The sequence below is a fragment of the Pseudophryne corroboree genome, chromosome 1 (genome assembly GCF_028390025.1).
Source record: "Pseudophryne corroboree isolate aPseCor3 chromosome 1, aPseCor3.hap2, whole genome shotgun sequence".
NCBI classification, from domain to species: Eukaryota; Metazoa; Chordata; class Amphibia; order Anura; family Myobatrachidae; genus Pseudophryne; species Pseudophryne corroboree.
This window is the reverse complement of record NC_086444.1, coordinates 633,643,579-633,662,138: the sequence shown is the minus strand read 5'-3', so window position 1 is coordinate 633,662,138 and position 18,560 is coordinate 633,643,579. Positions and strand designations below refer to the sequence as shown.

At 43.3% G+C, this 18,560-nt stretch overlaps 1 protein-coding gene across 1 annotated transcript in view; it reads left to right on the top strand.

Annotated features, from left to right (window-relative positions):
• SUGP1 (SURP and G-patch domain containing 1) overlaps positions 1-18,560 on the top strand; it is a 170,901-nt gene that overhangs the window by 81,863 nt on the left and 70,478 nt on the right. The window contains exon 5 of the mRNA XM_063914565.1: positions 12,852-12,975. Within this exon, the coding sequence (XP_063770635.1) occupies positions 12,852-12,975 (124 nt within the window). The remainder of the gene's footprint in view (positions 1-12,851; positions 12,976-18,560) is intronic.

The following is an 18,560-nucleotide window of genomic DNA, read 5'->3' as shown; positions in this document are numbered from 1 at the left end:
CTGCCATTGATCTACTGATCAAGGTGGGCTCCATGTCTTTGCAGCAAGTGCATTTTCAGAGATCACCGAACATTTCCTGGATTATTTACAAGAAATCTATGGTAACTCCTTCCCAGTGGCTTGTCTTCGTGGGACTGTTGTCAGACACCTGCCAACAGAGGATGCACTTGCTGGGAAAGGAAATACATTATTTCTTTAGCAGAGCTTTTGAACTGCCTGTTGGCTTACAGACTGTTCACTTGTGCTTGAAAGTTCTAGTCAAAATTAATTTATTCTTCTTCCAGTCAGTGCAAATTCCGTGGTTTTACTTGAGGTAGTTTCAGATCCAACTCTTTTCCTAATGGACAATATCTCACCATTGTTCAATAAACTGTCTCCAAAGGTGTGGCAGTCACTACTCTGGTGGCTGAGCTGAGACAAACTCAACAGGAAAGTCCCTTCACCAGGGAATGGGCTACAGACACCAACATTCAGGACTCGAGTGCTGTGCCAGCAGATTGTGGACAGGTAGGGACATCGACATGATGGTAACTCTGTTGAACTGTAAGGTGGAGTGCTTCTGCTCCAAACAAAGGATCCAAGGGTATGCTTTGTTGACATGTCATTATCATGGCAGTTCTGTTTGCTTTACCCATTACCAGGTATTGCAATTCTACTGCATGTCCTAAAGAAGGTAGCTCTAGAGGTTGATTCATTGTCTTTGGGGGCACCGGATAGGCCAAGAAGGTTATGGTATGTGCAGGGCTCGTTGGCATGTGCCTCTAGGCATGGCTGTTGAAGCCATGATTGTAGAGTTAAGTGATTCCCAGACTTTGTCATTAAGATCATGCTCAGGGACAGGAAGATGGTTTCTGCCTGGAATTATGACAGAGTCCAGAAGAACTACATTTCCTAATATAAAAGGTAGATGTTTCATACCCTTTCATTACAACTGGCCCATTTACTGCATTGGCAGCATGGCATGAGGCCTTGACTGAGCAGCTGTGCTGGGCAGCCAAATGGTATTTGGTATACACGTTCACTAAATTTTACAGATTAACATTGTTGCATCTAAATATGGCTGCTTCAGACATAAGGTTCTAGTCATGCACATACGCACATGCATATCCAAATTAGATAATTACATTTTAATAGTTGCCTTCAATCCTTTTCTCTTAGTCCAGCGGTGAACACTGGACACCTACATTTTATGCTTTTGTTTCTCTTCTTTGTACTTCTCGTTAGGGTTCGTCTAAAGAGAAGAGAACCTTTTTCTTTCCTCTCTTGTTCTGTACTCCTGGTTCAGTTCTAGGGGCTTTGATAGAAATATACTGAAAGTCCAAAGAACTCTGGATTTATAGATGGGGAAAGCTCCTATACTGTATCTCTCTACACCAGTGTTTAAAGGGCCCCTCATCTGAGAAAAGGATTTAATGTAAGCATAAAAATTACATTTTATTTTTAAGGAACTCTTATCAAGTAACTACAATCAGTATAGATGAGGTGGTGCACAGAAGCAGCCCATACTGTGAAAAAGCAGCACTCACACTTTCAAAACTAAATCGACAAAGAAAAAACACTGGTAGGCACAGTGGCGCGAAATTAAATGATTTTACGTTCCTTTAAGATACGGGTGGGGAACCTTTGGCCCTCCAGCTGTTGTTGAACTACACATACCAGCATGCCCTGCTTCAGTTTTGCTAGTTGCCCATGCTAAAAACTGTTGCAGGACATGCTGGGATGTGTAGTTCAGCAACAGCTGGTGGGCCGCAGGTTCCCCACCCCTGCTTTATGAGGTCAGGGCATCTCCTTCCTATAGTGAGGATAACATTTTTTCACGGTGTGTGATTTTTTTTTTTTTAATTTGTGCAATCAATAGAGTGGTATCTGAGTCCTTACAAAGCTGAGTCTACACACACTGGTAGAAAAGTGAGCATAAGAACACTGGATGTTGGAGATTCAAGGGAAACTTCAAATAGTGTAACAGTATTTTTATTCGGAAAATAGAAGTTAAAGACAAAACAGGATAAAAGCTTGTACAGCTACCAGATGTAAAGTCGACACAAACAGGTAGACATAAAGGCACAATGCTGTAAACCAGAGCCAATCGTCCACTGATACAGAAACCAAGCAGGAGCCAATGTTCTTCCTCCATACCGTGTTTGGAAACCTAATGGTATCTTTGTGTTACACTATTGGAAGTTTTCCGTATTATCCTGAGGGCCATTCCCACTTGGTGGATGACAGCTGACTTGGGGAGTTTGACGTCTGGAATATCCAACATCCAGTGTTCTTATGCGCACATGTCTACCAGTGCATGTAGACTCAGCTTTGGTAGGAGTCTGTTGAAACTTTTTCTATTGATTTTCACAAATTTAATCTGAGATACTGCAGCAGCGGAGCTGGTGGTGAACCTGAGCTATTTGATTATGGAGAAAAATCATCCACAGTGGAATGACTGACCTCTTCAAGGAACGTAAAATCAATTACTTTAGCGCTGGTGTGTCTATCAGTGTTTTCTCTCTCTTATCAAGTAGGCAGAAAAGTGTATTTTTTTGTTCGTTTTTTTTATGTTCATTAATATCCGTGAATTGAGGTGCAATGCTAATCCATTTCAAGGTAATAATTCTATCTTCTCGCATGTTCAAGTATTTCTTTAGCATCCTTATGCTCTACTACATTCTGCAATGGGTTTGGGTATTTTGCTGTATGCTAACATAAGTCACTTTTGTGTGAGGACCTATACGAATGAAGGGCTTACTAGTACAGTTTTGTGATGTTGGAGGTTTTCAGCTATTTTATGGTGATTTTCAAATTGTCAGATTTGCTAAAACCTCTGAAAATCACGGTTTAAATCACTTCTAGACCTACTGGAACATAGAGGAGGTTGTGAAAGGCCAGATTGCTCAGATATCACTCCTGTAAAAAATATCTATAAATAAGGAATTATAGACATAACAAATGTAAAAAAAATCCCTCTGCTTCTGCATTAGCCCAGCCTGCTCTGTATCGGACCCAATCATCTGGGAGGTTTACTAAATGATCACACCCCCACATCTAGAGATACCTGCCTCAGAACGAAGTAGCACTGCTAGATCCCCTTGCTGATATTCTGTTAAATGTAAACATTTTAACAGTAATGTCTTAAGATGCTACTAGTGCCAGCACACACTGGCACACTAGTTTACATACACTTGTTCAACAGGTGTGGCCACTGCACGTGTTGGCCCCTTGGGAGAAAAAAACCAATATGCCCCATTTGTGTAATTAAAATGAAACTGTGTTTCCCTAGTATAAAATATAATGGGCCGGATGTAATGCCATCAGAATTCGGCGGCTGTGCCAGCCGAACTCTGACTTTTTTTTCTTTCTAAAGGGGCAATCATTTACAAGGTAAAACCATGCCTTGTAAGTGATTGGCTCTTTTAAAAAAGTTGGAGCTTGGCTGACATCTTGCATGGCCGATGAACTCGGGCAGAATTACATTTGGCCCAATGTGTCCTCTTTTTTGAATAAAATTGCAGTATGTGCACCTTATGGTTAAAAATAGTAATCTGTGCCTCCTTAAGAAAAAATGAATGACACCTTAAGAAAAAATATAAAGCCCCTGAGTATTGTAAGAAATGTCCACTTTCTCTATCGTCCTAGTGGATGCTGGGGTTCCTGAAAGGACCATGGGGAATAGCGGCTCCGCAGGAGACAGGGCACAAAAAGTAAAGCTTTAGGATCAGGTGGTGTGCATTGGCTCCTCCCCCTATGACCCTCCTCCAAGCCTCAGTTAGATTTTTGTGCCCGGCCGAGAAGGGTGCAATCTAGGTGGCTCTCCTAAAGAGCTGCTTAGAAAAGTTTAGCTTAGGTTTTTTATTTTACAGTGAGTCCTGCTGGCAACAGGATCACTGCAACGAGGGACTTAGGGGAGAAGAAGTGAACTCACCTGCGTGCAGGATGGATTGGCTTCTTTGGCTACTGGACATTAGCTCCAGAGGGACGATCACAGGTACAGCCTGGATGGTCACCGGAGCCTCGCCGCCGGCCCCCTTGCAGATGCTGAAACAAGAAGAAGGTCCAGAATCGGCGGCATGAAGACTCCTCAGTCTTCTTAAGGTAGCGCACAGCACTGCAGCTGTGCGCCATTTCCTCTCAGCACACTTCACACGGCAGTCACTGAGGGTGCAGGGCGCTGGAAGGGGGGCGCCCTGGGAGGCAATAACCTATTTTTGGCTAAAAATACCTCACATATAGCCTCCGGGGGCTATATGGAGATATTTAACCCCTGCCAGAATCCGTTAAGAGCGGGAGACGAGGCCGCCGAAAAAGGGGCGGGGCCTATCTCCTCAGCACACAGCGCCATTTTCCCTCACAGAAAGGCTGGAGGGAAGGCTCCCAGGCTCTCCCCTGCACTGCACTACAGAAACAGGGTTAAAACAGAGAGGGGGGGCACTAATTTGGCGTTAGAAATATATAAAAAAGATGCTATAAGGGAAAACACTTATATAAGGTTGTCCCTATATAATTATAGCGTTTTTGGTGTGTGCTGGCAAACTCTCCCTCTGTCTCTCCAAAGGGCTAGTAGGTCCTGTCCTCTATCAGAGCATTCCCTGTGTGTGTGCTGTGTGTCGGTACGTGTGTGTCGACATGTATGAGGACGATGTTGGTGAGGAGGCGGAGCAATTGCCTGTAATGGTGATGTCACTCTCTAGGGAGTCGACACCGGAATGGATGGCTTATTTAGGGAATTACGTGATAATGTCAACACGCGGCAAGGTCGGTTGACGACATGAGACGGCCGACAAACAATTAGTACCGGTCCAGACGTCTCAAAAACACCGTCAGGGGTTTTAAAACGCCCGTTTACTTTAGTCGGTCGACACAGACACAGACAGGGACACTGAATCCAGTGTCGACGGTGAATAAACAAACGTATTCCTTATTAGGGCCACACGTTAAGGGCAATGAAGGAGGTGTTACATATTTCTGATACTACAAGTACCACAAAAGAGGGTATTATGTGGGATGTGAAAAAACTACCGTAGTTTTTCCTGAATCGGATAAATTAAATGAAGTGTGTGATGATGCGTGGGTTCCCCCCGATAGAAAATATGGGCGGTATACCCTTTCCCGCCAGAAGTTAGGGCGCGTTGGGAAACACCCCTTAGGGTGGATAAGGCGCTCACACGCTTATCAGAACAAGTTGCGGTACCGTCTATAGATAGGGCCGTCCTCAAGGAGCCAGCTGACAGGAGGCTGGAAAATATCATAAAAAGTATATACACACATACTGGTGTTATACTGCGACCAGCGATCGCCTCAGCCTGGATGTGCAGAGCTGGGGTGGCTTGGTCGGATTCCCTGACTAAAAATATTGATACCCTTGACAGGGACAGTATTTTATTGACTATAGAGCATTTAAAGGATGCATTTCTATATATGCGAGATGCACAGAGGGATATTTGCACTCTGGCATCAAGAGTAAGTGCGATGTCCATATCTGCCAGAAGATGTTTATGGACACGACAGTGGTCAGGTGATGCAGATTCCAAACGGCACAAAGGTGTATTGCCGTATAAAGGAAGAGGAGTTATTTGGGGTCGGTCCATCGGACCTGGTGGCCACGGCAACTGCTGGAAAATCCACCGTTTTTTACCCTAAGTCACATCTCTGCAGAAAAAGACACCGTCTTTTCAGCTTCAGTCCTTTCGTCCCTATAAGAGTCATATCTGCCCAGGGATAGAGGAAAGGGAAGAAGACTGCAGCAGGCAGCCCATTCCCAGGAACAGAAGCGTTCCACCGCTTCTGACAAGTTCTCAGCATGACGCTGAGACCGTACAGGACCCCTGGATCCTACAAGTAGTATCCCAAGGGTACAGATTGGAATGTCGAGACGTTTCCCCTGCGCAGGCTCCTGAAGTCTGCTTTACCAAGGTCTCCCTCCGACAAGGAGGCAGTATGGGAAAAAATTCACGAGCTGTATTCCCAGCAGGTGATAATTAAATTACCCCTCCTACAACAAGAAAAGGGGTATTATTCCACACTATATTGTGGTACTGAAGCCAGAAGGCTAGGTGAGACCTATTCTAAATCTAAAAAAATTTGAACACTTACAAAGGTTCAAATCAAGATGGAGTCACTCAGAGCAGTGATAACGAACCGGGAAGAAGGGGACTATATGGTGTCCCGAGACATCAGGGATGCTTACCTCCATGTCCCAAATTTGCCCTTATCACTAAGGGTACCTCAGGTTCGTGGTACAGAACTGTCACTATCAGTTTCAGACGCTGCCGTTTGGATTGTCCACAGCACCCCGGGTCTTTACCAAGGTAATGGCCGAAATGATGGTTCTTCTTCGAAGAAAAGGCGTCTTAATTATCCCTTACTTGGACGATCTCCTGATAAGGGCAAAGTCCAGGGAACAGTTGGAGGTCGGAGTAGCACTATCTCGGATACTGTTACAACAGCAGGGGTGGATTCTAAATATTCCAAAATCGCAGCTGATCCCGACAACAAGTCTCCTGTGCTTAGGGATGATTCTGGACACAGTCCAGAAAAAGGTGTTTCTCCCGGAAGAGAAAGCCAGGGAGTTATCCGAGCTAGTCAGGAACCTCCTAAAATCAGTGCATCATTGCACAAGGGCCATGGTAAAAAAAATGGTGACTTCCTTCGAAGCAATTCCAGTCGGCAGATTTCATGCAAGAACTTTTCAGTGGGATCTGCTGGACAAATGGTCCGGATCGCATCTTCAGATGCATCAGCGGATAACCCTATATCCAAGGACAAGGGTGTCTCTCCTGTGGTGGTTACAGAGTGCTCATCTTCTAGAGGGCCGCAGATTCGGCATTCAGTTTTGGATGTTGGTGACCACGGAGGCCAGCCCGAGAGGCTGGGGAGCAGTCACACAAGGAAAAAATTTCCAGGGAGTGTGATCAAGTCTGGAGACTTTTCTCCACATAAATATAGCTAAGGGTAAATTTATAATGCTCTAAGCTTAGCAAGACCTCTGCTTCAAGGTCAGCCGGTATTGATCCAGTGGGATAAAACATCACGGCAGTCGCCCACGTAAATAGGCAGGGCGGCACAAGAAGCAGGAGGGCAGTGGCAAAAAACTGCAAGGACTTTTCGCTGGGCGGAAAATCATGTGATAGCACTGTCAGCAGTGTTTCATTCCGGGAATGGAAACTGGGAAGCAGACTTCCTCAGTAGGCACGACCTCCACCCGGCAGAGTGGGAACTTCATGGGGAAGTTTTCCACATGATTGTAAACCGTTGGGAATTACCAAAGGTGGACATGATGGCGTCCCGTCTGAACAAAAAACGGGACAGGTATTGCGCCAGGTTAAGAGACCCTCGGGCAATAGCTGTGGACGTTCTGGTAACACCGTGGGTGTACCAGTCGGTGTATGTGTTCCATCCTCTGCTTTTCATACCTAAGGTACTGAGAATTATAAGACGTAGAGGAGTAAGAACTATACTCATGGCTCCGGATTGGCCAAGAAGGACTTGGTACCCGGAACTTCAAGAGATGCTCACAGAGGACTTATGGCCTCTGCCGCTAAGAAGGGACTTGTTTCAGCAAGTACCATGTCTGTTCCAAGACTTACCGCAGCTGCGTTTGACGGCATGGCGGTGGAACGCCGGATCCTAAGGGAAAAGGCATTCAGGAAGAGGTCATTCCTACCCTGGTCAAAGCCAGAAAGGAGGTGACCGCACAACATTATCACCACATGTGGCGAAAATATGTTGCGTGGTGTGAGGCCAGGAAGGCCCCACGAAGAAATTTCAACTCGGTCGATTCCTGCATTTCCTGCAAACAGGAGTGTCTATGGGCCTCAAATTGGGGTCCATTAAGGTTCAAATTTCGGCCCTGTCGATTTTTCTTCCAGAAAGAATTGGCTTCAGTTCCTGAAGTCCAGAAGTTTGTCAAGGGAGTATTGCATATACAACCCCCTTTTGTGCCTCCAGTGGCACTGTGGGATCTCAACGTAGTTCTGGGATTCCTCAAAACACATTGGTTTAAAACCAGTCAAATCTGTGGATTTGAAGCATCTCACATGAAAAGTGAACATGCTCTTGAACCTGGCCTGGACCAGGCGAGTGTCAAATTGGTGGGTTTTTTCTCAAAAAAGCCCATATCTGTTTGTCCATTCGGACAGGGCAGAGCTGCGGACTCGTCCCCAGTTCTCTCCCTAAGGTGGTGTCAGTGTTTCACCTGAACCAGCTTATTGTGGTGTCTTGCGCCTACTAGGGACTTGGAGGACTCCAAGTTGCTAGATGTGGTCAGGGCCCTGAAAATATAGGTTCCAGGACGGCTGGAGTCAGGAAAACTGACTTGCTGTTATCCTGTATGCACCCAACAAACTGGGTGCTCTTGCTTATAAGCAGACTTTTGCTAGTTGGATGTGTAATACAATTCAGCTTGCACATTCTGTGGCAGGCCTGCCACAGCCAAAATATGTAAATGCCCATTCCACAAGGAAGGTGGGCTCATCTTGGGCGGCTGCCCGAGGGGTCTCGGCTTTACAACTTTGCCAAGCGGCTATTTAGTCAGGGGCAAACACGTTTGTAAAATCCTACAAATTTGATAACCTGGCTAAGGAGGACCTGGAGTTCTCTCATTCGGTGCTGCAGAGTCATCCGCACTCTCCCGCCCGTTTGGGAGCTTTGGTATAATCCCCATGGTCCTTTCAGGAACCCCAGCATCCACTAGGACGATAGAGAAAATAAGAATTTACTTACCGATAATTCTATTTCTCGGAGTCCGTAGTGGATGCTGGGCGCCCATCCCAAGTGCGGATTATCTGCAATACTTGTACATAGTTACAAAAATCGGGTTATTATTGTTGTGAGCCATCTTTCAGAGGCTCCGCTGTTATCATACTGTTAACTGGGTTCAGATCACAGGTTGTACAGTGTGATTGGTGTGGCTGGTATGAGTCTTACCCGGGATTCATAAATCCTTCCTTATTGTGTACGCTCGTCCGGGCACAGTATCCTAACTGAGGCTTGGAGGAGGGTCATAGGGGGAGGAGCCAGTGCACACCACCTGATCCTAAAGCTTTACTTTTTGTGCCCTGTCTCCTGCGGAGCCGCTATTCCCCATGGTCCTTTCAGGAACCCCAGCATCCACTACGGACTCCGAGAAATAGAATTATCGGTAAGTAAATTCTTATTTTTTAGTGTTTCTTTTCTGATCGTGTCTGTAGGGGTGGTATTCATGTGACCGACGGTCGGGAGACCGACGGTCACATGACCTCCTGCAGCTTCCCGACACTCACTATCCCGATGGTCGGCATGCCGACCAACAGGGACTATTTCCACTCGTGGGTGTCCACGACACCCATAGAGTGGGAATAGAACCCGTGGCGACCGTAGGTCGCCACCGAGCCCGCAGCGTGGCGAGCGCAGCGAGCCCGCACGGGGCTTGCTGCACTCGCCTCTCCCCGCCGGGATCCCGGCGTCGGTATGCTGCCGGGATCCCGGCGTCGGTTAGCTGACCGGCGGTCAGGAGACCGCCGGTCAGCCATACTACACCCGTCTGTAGTTGTTTCTGTAGTACAGTGTGCATAGTATCTTCTGTCCTTTTTCTGCTGTAATCAGTATGGATTGATAATAATAAACCCACATTTAATAGTCATGCCCCAGAAGCTCACTGCGTGCCTACTTGATAGATGGGCAGACAATCCGTAGTCTCTCCTCTAAGGTACAGTGCTGCATATTAATAATCAAGTTGTTTTCTAACCATTGCCTCAGTTTCCCTACTGTTTTGTAACCGAGTATGCAATGTATTTTTATAGCTGTAAGCAACTATGTTTCTGTAAAGGACACTGCTTTAGTAATATTGATTAAATGTATCTCCCTTGGTTACTAAATCACATGTACCATTATATAGTATTGAAGGATCAATATAGAACAGGAGAAATTTTACAAAGTACACATAATAGTAATAACAAAAGTCATATGGTAATGAATTGTATTACACTACAAAGTGTCAACAAAGGATATGATTCCTAATAATTCCTAATATTTGTTATTGAACTGGAAAGATTTCCTGTCCAAATATCATCCGTTTTAACTTTTGCCACATTTCCCCAGTAGTCCAGCATTTCCCCACCTAATACTCTGGCATTATTAGTGGGTTTTGGGAGATTTGGGTATGACGTGTAAAAGGTACAGTATGAGGCTGGAAACCATAACAGCAGAAAATGCAAGATTTTCAAGGGTGCTGTTAAATCTTTTGTCAAATGGCACATAATTATTGTATGACTGTGCATTTTACATGCACATAAACCTAACATATACGTTGTAGCTCCAATAATGTATAATATATCAGAGGTATAGCATGTTTGTGCCTGATGTTTGAGTACTTTCTGAACCATTTTTCTTTGAAATTAGCAGCAGCAGACATTTTGGCTTAAGCCGTAGTTAAGACATAAAACCAATAAGATTTATTCTTTTTTTGTATAGGTTTTTTTTTTATATGTATAAATGTGTATGTAATAGTTAAGAATTAATCAGTAGATTGGGGGAAAAAAAACACTGAAGAAATTCCAGTGTGACCGTTTCTAAAAGTGCATACGCACGGTGAGATCCCTGCTATGCCCGATTTTGACTACACGACTTCCCTTGAACTCCCCCAGAGCCCATATAGCACAGATAGCACAGATTTTGACTCTGTGCCAATTTTGACTATACTATGTACTAGATCAGGCATGTCCAAACTGCGGCCCTCCAGCTGTTGTGAAACTACATATCCCAGCATGCCCTGACACAGTTTTGCTGTCAGAGAATGCTAAAGCTGTGTCAGGGCATGCTGGGATGTGTAGTTTCTCAACAGCTGGAGGGCCACAGTTTGGACATGCCTGTACTAGATAGTACACCATATAGTCAAGATTGACTTGCCTGCACAGTCTATTAGCCTTGCGATACCGACCCCACGGGAGTGCTATTTGGGATCGAATCGGGATTGCAAGGTGGCTAACACCTTGCGATTTGCACTAACTTTCCTTGCGAAAAGGAAAGGAGAAATCTCACTGTGTGTACATACCTTAATAGTACTCTTGCGGTATTTTTTTATTTTCTTGCTTATTTTGCAACCTTATTGAACAGTGTGTACACAGAACATAGTAGTACATACAGAGACTAACAAAACCATACAATGGGATGAGTAGTGCACAATAAAATGGAAAACAGGAGCTGGACTTATTTAAAATGCACAGAAAATTGGCCAGGGTGCTGCACAGAATTTGCTTTGGTACAGTCTTTTACTACTTTTTGCATTTCTGTTACACTTCATATGCAAAAATGGAACGCACAATGATAGTCCCTATCTCCCCTTGCTCCCATGATTTACTAAAGCCATGAATAGGGCAAAATGGGCAGCATATGAATTAAGTACAAGAGAGAATGTTTTATTGAAATGGGTTGTATTAAAGTGTCTGTATTCTGATGTGACATACACTTTTTTTAGCCCAGGGGTTTCTTGGAGAGTACATTTTGTTGTAAACTGAATGTACCATCTACTGTACAACCAAGGTGTTCTGTGGTCACATCCAGTTGATACAGGAGGGTCACAGAATGCTGTAATCCATACTGGACTTTGGTGACATGGTATTATAGAACATGCATAGACATATTGCAAGAGCCATGTTTGTTTTAAGTTATTAGTATAGCACGCACATAGTCTAGATTGCTTTACAGAGAATATTTCATCATTTACATAAGTCCCAGTGGAATTTACAATCTTTGTTACCTATCATAGTGTTCATTCTAGCACCTTGCACCTATCACAACCTGTGCAGTTCCTCTTTCCCTCCTGGGGTGTCGCTCTCTGCTCTGGTGCTTCTAGCACACTCTGCACTGTATCTCAGTGCTGAGATACAGACCAGAGTGTGCTAGAAACACCAGAGCAGAGAACGACACCCCAGGAGGGAAAGAGGAACTGCATGTGTTGTGACAGGTGCAGTGTGCTAGAATGAACACTACTATCACATGTACACACACAGACACTAGGGTTATTGTTTTACAGAATGTACTTCGTATACTAGTATGTTTTTGGAATGCCACAGGGCCTAAACACTTGCTGGTTGCTGGTGGCATCTTTTTTGCAAGTCATTTCTACAGAGAAGCTAGTAGACTATGAATTCTACATCATAATGCCTGCAGTAGGACATTGCAGAATACATAATGGTAATGCCAGAGACCTAGAGTAGCTTAGAAAAGCCTTATGCGTGAATGATAATTGCGTACATCAAAATCTATCTGTAAATACCCATGCAGCATGCAGATCTGTTAAAAATGTGTTACTAATTTTGGTTATATAACAGAAAACCTTGTCATTTTTGGGTCTTCTAATAGTATTGCACTACCTCTCACTAGCCTGTTCATAGAAAAAATCCCCAGCCCCTGCACAAGCAATAAAGAAATCCTATTTCTGATATCTTCTTCAGTCCTAATTTTCTCAACACTTTCGCTTATACTTTTGGGAAAGTTATTGGTAGTTATTACACTTACCAATGTTAATCTCAGTTTTTTAAGTCTTCTAGTAGGAACTTTTACAAATTTGTTAATGTTGTATTTCAATATTTTTGTTACATATTTTTTTTTTTTAAATGTTATTTATTTTATCTTTAACAAGTAGAATGCGACCATTCCCCATAAATATGAGTTTTGAGAATTAATATAATTTGCTGAATAGAGAGTTGAATAGAAATGGTACAGAGGATTGCTGGCTCAAGAGCTGGCAGTCTAAGCATGTGTTGCTGTCTCATTCCTCCTTTATTCCCTTCTACTCCTTTGCTTTGCCGCTCTTCCTAGCAGTTAAATGCCTGTTGATTGTTTGCTGTGTGAATTGAATCCCAGTACTGACAGCCTGCTTAAAGTTTCACCCCCAGAGGACTCCGAAACCCGCAAGGTGGTGGAACAGTTGGCTCGTTTTGTAGCTGAAGGGGGCAGAGAGCTGGAAAAAATGGCACTTGAAGACTACAAGGATAACCCAGCTTTTGGGTGAGTATAGGAGTGGGTTTGGGAGCATTCATTTTATGAGAGTATTAAATAAATGTCAGCGCTCACCTACTAACTATTAAGGCAACTTTACAGACCGTAGATCACTAGTAATGCTCATCCTTTTTTATCGCTATTACATGTATTTAGTATCTTAAACGTATTATTTGTTTAAATAACCGTGAAGGAAACATGTTTCACTTTTAGCTGCTTCGGGACTACTTGTTGGGTAGCTACACAGTTTGGAATGAAGGAGTTTCTAACATCTTGTCATGATGACATCCTCTGCTGGAGTTTGTGTTGGGCTGTCAGTGACTGTCTCTTGTTCCAGCTTTTATGCCCAGACATTGTTTGTTTTTGTATTAATGATCGTTACTCGACAATCTGTACATTACGGTGCTACATGAGCTAGAATTAGATTTCTATTACAGGTGTTTCAGAAACACTGAGACGCTTTGGAAACCTGGATCCAGTAAACCCCCTGTAATAAACCCATCACATAAGTCTGCACAGCACCATCCAGTACAAAAAGTTTGTCTCGCCCACTCTGTATGACATGTTTTGTATACAGACTCACACATATGATACAATTCTGCACGTCATAAAGGTGCGCAGATTTCCAGCCATATGGTGTGCAAGCTAAAACAAGCGAGAGTTCTCTGCCTGCATATCCTACAATGTGTTCACCCACAGGGTTAAGATGGAACCCTATAGCTAAGTGAATTGCCCCCTGAATGTGTATTCTATCCACCCGTTCACCACTACATTCCTTCCTATGTGTTTGTGTACACTGGTTCTCTGATATTCAATATGGGTAATGAAAACCTTTCAGACTAAAATGTCCATCTTTCAGGCACTGTTTGTGCACGTGTATATGCTCATTTCGATATTCTGCGTTTTGGCAGATGGTTGGAAAAGAGAGAAACTGAGAGAGGTAAATTTACTAAAGCTTCTAAGAGCAATAAGATGCAATAAATAAATGATAGAGAGAACCTGAATGGTTGCTATGGGCAACATCACCCCTCTTTTTACTTTTAGAGCTTTAGTAAATTTAACTGTGCCTTTTTAAAGAAGATGATGTGACAGAGACTGGGGAAAAAGGTGGTCTATTTCCTCTGTTCCTGTTCTGTCAATAGTCTCTAGTAAATGTCTGTTTTGTGATATGTTTGTATGCACGTATTGCTCACTGCTTTGGTTCTCCGATGCAACCGCACAATTATTAGTTGGTTACAGTTCCACACGCTGATTACAATAAGGATAAAGGATATGACCAGAATACATGAAACAAATGTGTTAGGGTGTATCACTCAATGTTCTTGCTTTATACATGTCCAATCTGCATTTACTATTCACATGGTGGGAAAAGAGTTGGGTTACTTCAGTCAGGGTATACATATTAATCTGATCTGTTATGATCTCGAGATATTGCTTGATGAGATCTGTCAACTATTGCACTTTCTCCTGCCAGAATAATTGCCACTCTCATAGAATGGCTGCTGTGACGTAAGTATATTGCATAAATAACATTTGTTATATGGTAACTGCATTGCCAATAATACATTGTAGTATATCTGTAAATAACTGCATTTTCTATATAGATATTGTGTAACAAGTTAAGTAACTTTTTCAGCATGCATCTTGATAGTTCTGTTTTTCTTAGTTACCTTCCTAGAGATTATCATTTTTCAAAATCTGTCTGAAAATCAAATCAATATGGCTGCCAGACACGCTGACTGGATCTCAGAGTCTCAGCATGTCATGTGACAGTGAACACAGTGGAGATGAGCATTCCAAAGCCCCTCTCCTCACAGCATCATGTGCCATGTGACTGTTGTTGCCATGGTAGTTACATAACATCATGAAGGAAAAAAACCAAGGGTAAATGGTACTTAGAACTCTTTGGAATGTCTCCCACAGGGGTTTATGTTTTACGAAATAAAAATATATCCTCTAATTACTGCTTTTAATTCTCCAAAGGTGGATAAACAAATTATGGTAATATGTTTGCCATTCTTATGTCATTTGTTCAAGGTTTAATACATCTTCTCTCAGGTTTGGGTTATTACTATTGTTGCACTGCTATGGATTACAGATTATAAATGGTTTTGAATGTGCAAAAAAAAAAAACATCTGCACACTAAGCCACTGTTGCTACAAGTGGAGTTCAGAAGTGCCAGGATGAGCACCCAAGTAGCCATAACTTATCATGTTTTAATTTTATTAGCTTGCTGTGCAATTTTTGATTCAAGCAAAAGGTCCTGCTGTAATGGCAGTCGCTAAAGCCTGGTACACACTCTGCAGATCAGATAAACGCTCTGATCCTCAAAGCGATTATCAGAGTTATTTTTAGTTATTTTTCAGTGTGTATATCCTTCAGTGGTAGTGGGAGATCTGGGGTCATAAAGTTTAAGCAGCTCATAAGATGCAGACTCTCTATCTGACCGTTGCAGGAGGCGTCTGAAGCTGTTGATCGGATAATGATTCAGCACACACACCTATACAATTATCGGGCCAAGCAGCCAATATCTGTTGATCGACCTGATAATTGTATAGGTGTTTACATAGCTTTAGACACGCGATTTTCCTTCCACCTGCCCTGCTTCTGCCAGTGTCTGTAAAACACTGTTTTCAGGGCCAGCACTGCCATTATGCAGCCTTTTGCAGCTGCCTATGGTGCTGGGATTTGGGGGGATCCAACTCAGTCACAGTTGTACTTAATGCAGATAGCAAATGTGGAGCTTATCAGACTCCACTTTCCTGAGGAGTTTGGGGAGTGGTTATTGGTGGTGGTTGCGGGCAGAAGGCCAAAGTTTTGTCTAGGGTGCCTAGAAACCTTGCATTACCCCTGACTGTTTCATATGTCTCCATTTGACAGATTACATAAAATAAATATAGATGTCTTAGAGAAAGTAGTTCTTAAGCAGTTCCAAATGCTCTTCTTATGTATCATCATTTTTTTCTTCTTATAATGTATCATTAATTTTTTCTTATTATAATGTATCTTTTTCATTTTATTCTGTAAGAGATGGACTTTTGACATTAATTTATTACCTTTTCAAATATTAATTCAGAAACCTTATTGTAATCCATCCACAATGTGTTCCTTATTTTTAAAATACTGCCCTTATGTGTTTACTGCCTTCTAAATACACTGTACCGTCTGTTGTTTGGAGTGCCAATGGGGCTAGTTCTTAGTTGCATGTAAGTTAGCAGCAATTACATTTGCACTATGGGGGTGATTCACTATGGATCGCATCAGGAAACTGCACATGCACGGGACCCATTCTGCGCATGTGCAGAACAGGTCCTGCGATGTGATCGTAGGTATATAAACGCCTCTGCCTGGCAGGCAGAGGCGCTCGGAGAAAGGGGCGTTTTCCAGGAGTCGCATGGCCAAGGACTACATCGTGGACACAGTTTCCTTAGCCTCGCTAGGCCACCTTTGACGGCAAGCCTGAGTAAGCTCAGAATTATTCAGCCTGCCTTCGCAGATGAACATCTCAGAAGCAACTGCAAACCGCTTTATAATTGCAATCCTTAGTGAATCTCCCACAATGTGCACAGGACTAAGGGCCTGATTCAGGTTTGTTGGCAAAGCAAAAAAACACAACTGGGCAAAACAATGTTGCACTGCTAGTAGGGCAGATGTAACATGTGCAGAGAGATTTAGATTTGGCTGGTTTATTTTGTTTCTGTGCAGGGTAAATGCTGGCTGTTTTTCCATGTAGCCCACAAATGTTAATCTGCTTCAACACACCTCACCCAAATCTAAATCTCTCTGCTCATTTACATCTGCCACAACCTGCAGTGAAACATGGTTTTGCCCAGTTGTGTGCTTTTTTTTTATTTGCTAACAAACCTGAATCAAGCCCTAAATGCAGATATTAGCTTGTATGCTGAGTTGCAGTCATCTATGTGCTGGCACCATCCCAATTCATTGTCCTCATTAGCATTCACTAGTTCTGTATGGTGTAAGAGATTCCTCTGAAATCGGACTGGTATTTGCTTATGCACATCTCCGCATAGCCCACTATTTTGACACATCTTCATTAAACTTTGACCTTGCACACCTGATTCCTGCACTGTTGAGGGGGGTACTCACGGAGCGATCCCAGCCTAAAATCTAAGCAATCTGACTAGATTGCTTAGATTTTAAGCATGATCTCTCCATGTGTACCACCCACAGCGATAGCGATGCGCAGCCCCGCACATCGCTATCGCTGGTGCTAGATTGGCCTGCATGCAGGCTCAGTCTAGCAGGTCGCTCATTTCACCGCTGGGTGAAAGCAGCACACATCGCGCTATGCGCGGGGGGAGAAATGTGTGCTGAGCGGTTCACTCAGCACACATCTCTCCCCACATCTGCCCGTGAATACGGGCCTTTACTTCCGTTCGGCCATAAGTGGAGCTATGACTGAAGTTGGTACAACTTTAAATAATTTATAATGCATGTACTTTGCTACTGAGCACGCACGGTGCTAAAAACCTCCAGAACTGTCCACAGATGTAATTGTGTGCAACTCTTAATTGGCCCAATATGTTATTTCCCTTAACTACTTACATTGCACATTTTCGTGAGATGTGACTACAGCCAGCTGGGCTTTCACTGACATGGTTGCCTTACATGTCACCATGACGCCCGCGTCTGTCCCCTATGCCATCTATGTTGTTCGCTGGCTGTAAAAGAGGAAATCCATTCTGCACGTATAACTCCCAAATTGCATCCCAGAATGCCGTGCTGTTGGCACTCTGGGGCGCATGCGCCAAAGTCATGTTTGAAGAGGGAACATGCGTGTGCACTGCAGAGACTTAGCTGCAGCAGGGAGAACTAATGAGCAGTCAATCCTGAACTCTCTTAATCATATTATCCAATATAATATTGAAGTCAGTCCAGCACTAGGGTGGGTACATGGGTGGGAAGGGGGGGGAGGGGGGCTTTGCCACTGGGATCTATTACCACTCAAGGGTGGGAGGTACAATTACAGAGGGAGCCTATGTTCTAAATCCATTTAAATCAAAACAAGATGACAAATTCCGAGAGGCTTTGGAGGAAGAAATTCGCCAGTTAAGTGGTTAAGCTTACTGTTCTTGTGATTTGGCGATATAGTTTGCCAGTATATTATCCAATTCTTTGACACACTGTACCGTTCTATATTTTCCCATCACAAAATGTTTTGGAGAATTCTTTGGCCCTCTCTTTGTGTTCAAGATTTGCAGATTTTGGCTACCTGTAAATAAATGTTTTTTTTACGCAGCCTGTATAGTATAATCCTGTTACAATTTATGCATATTATCTGAACTAAGTAGAATTTTCCTTGATAATAATGTTCCCCCTGCTACAATGACTATATATTGTTCAGAGTAATGCACTTTATGCATGAGTTGTTGCTAGAGGTTTTAGGGAGATATCCAATTAGCCCCGAAGTCGGCACTCATCTGGGGTTTTTATTTTCCACCTGCTTGAGGTAGGCAAAAAAACAAATCCTTGAAAACGCGCTGTGTTTTCGCGACTACAGTCCCCGAAAACACATAAGTCCGGATCCTATGTGTTTTCACCTGAATATTGAAAATTTTTGTTGTGCTGGAAA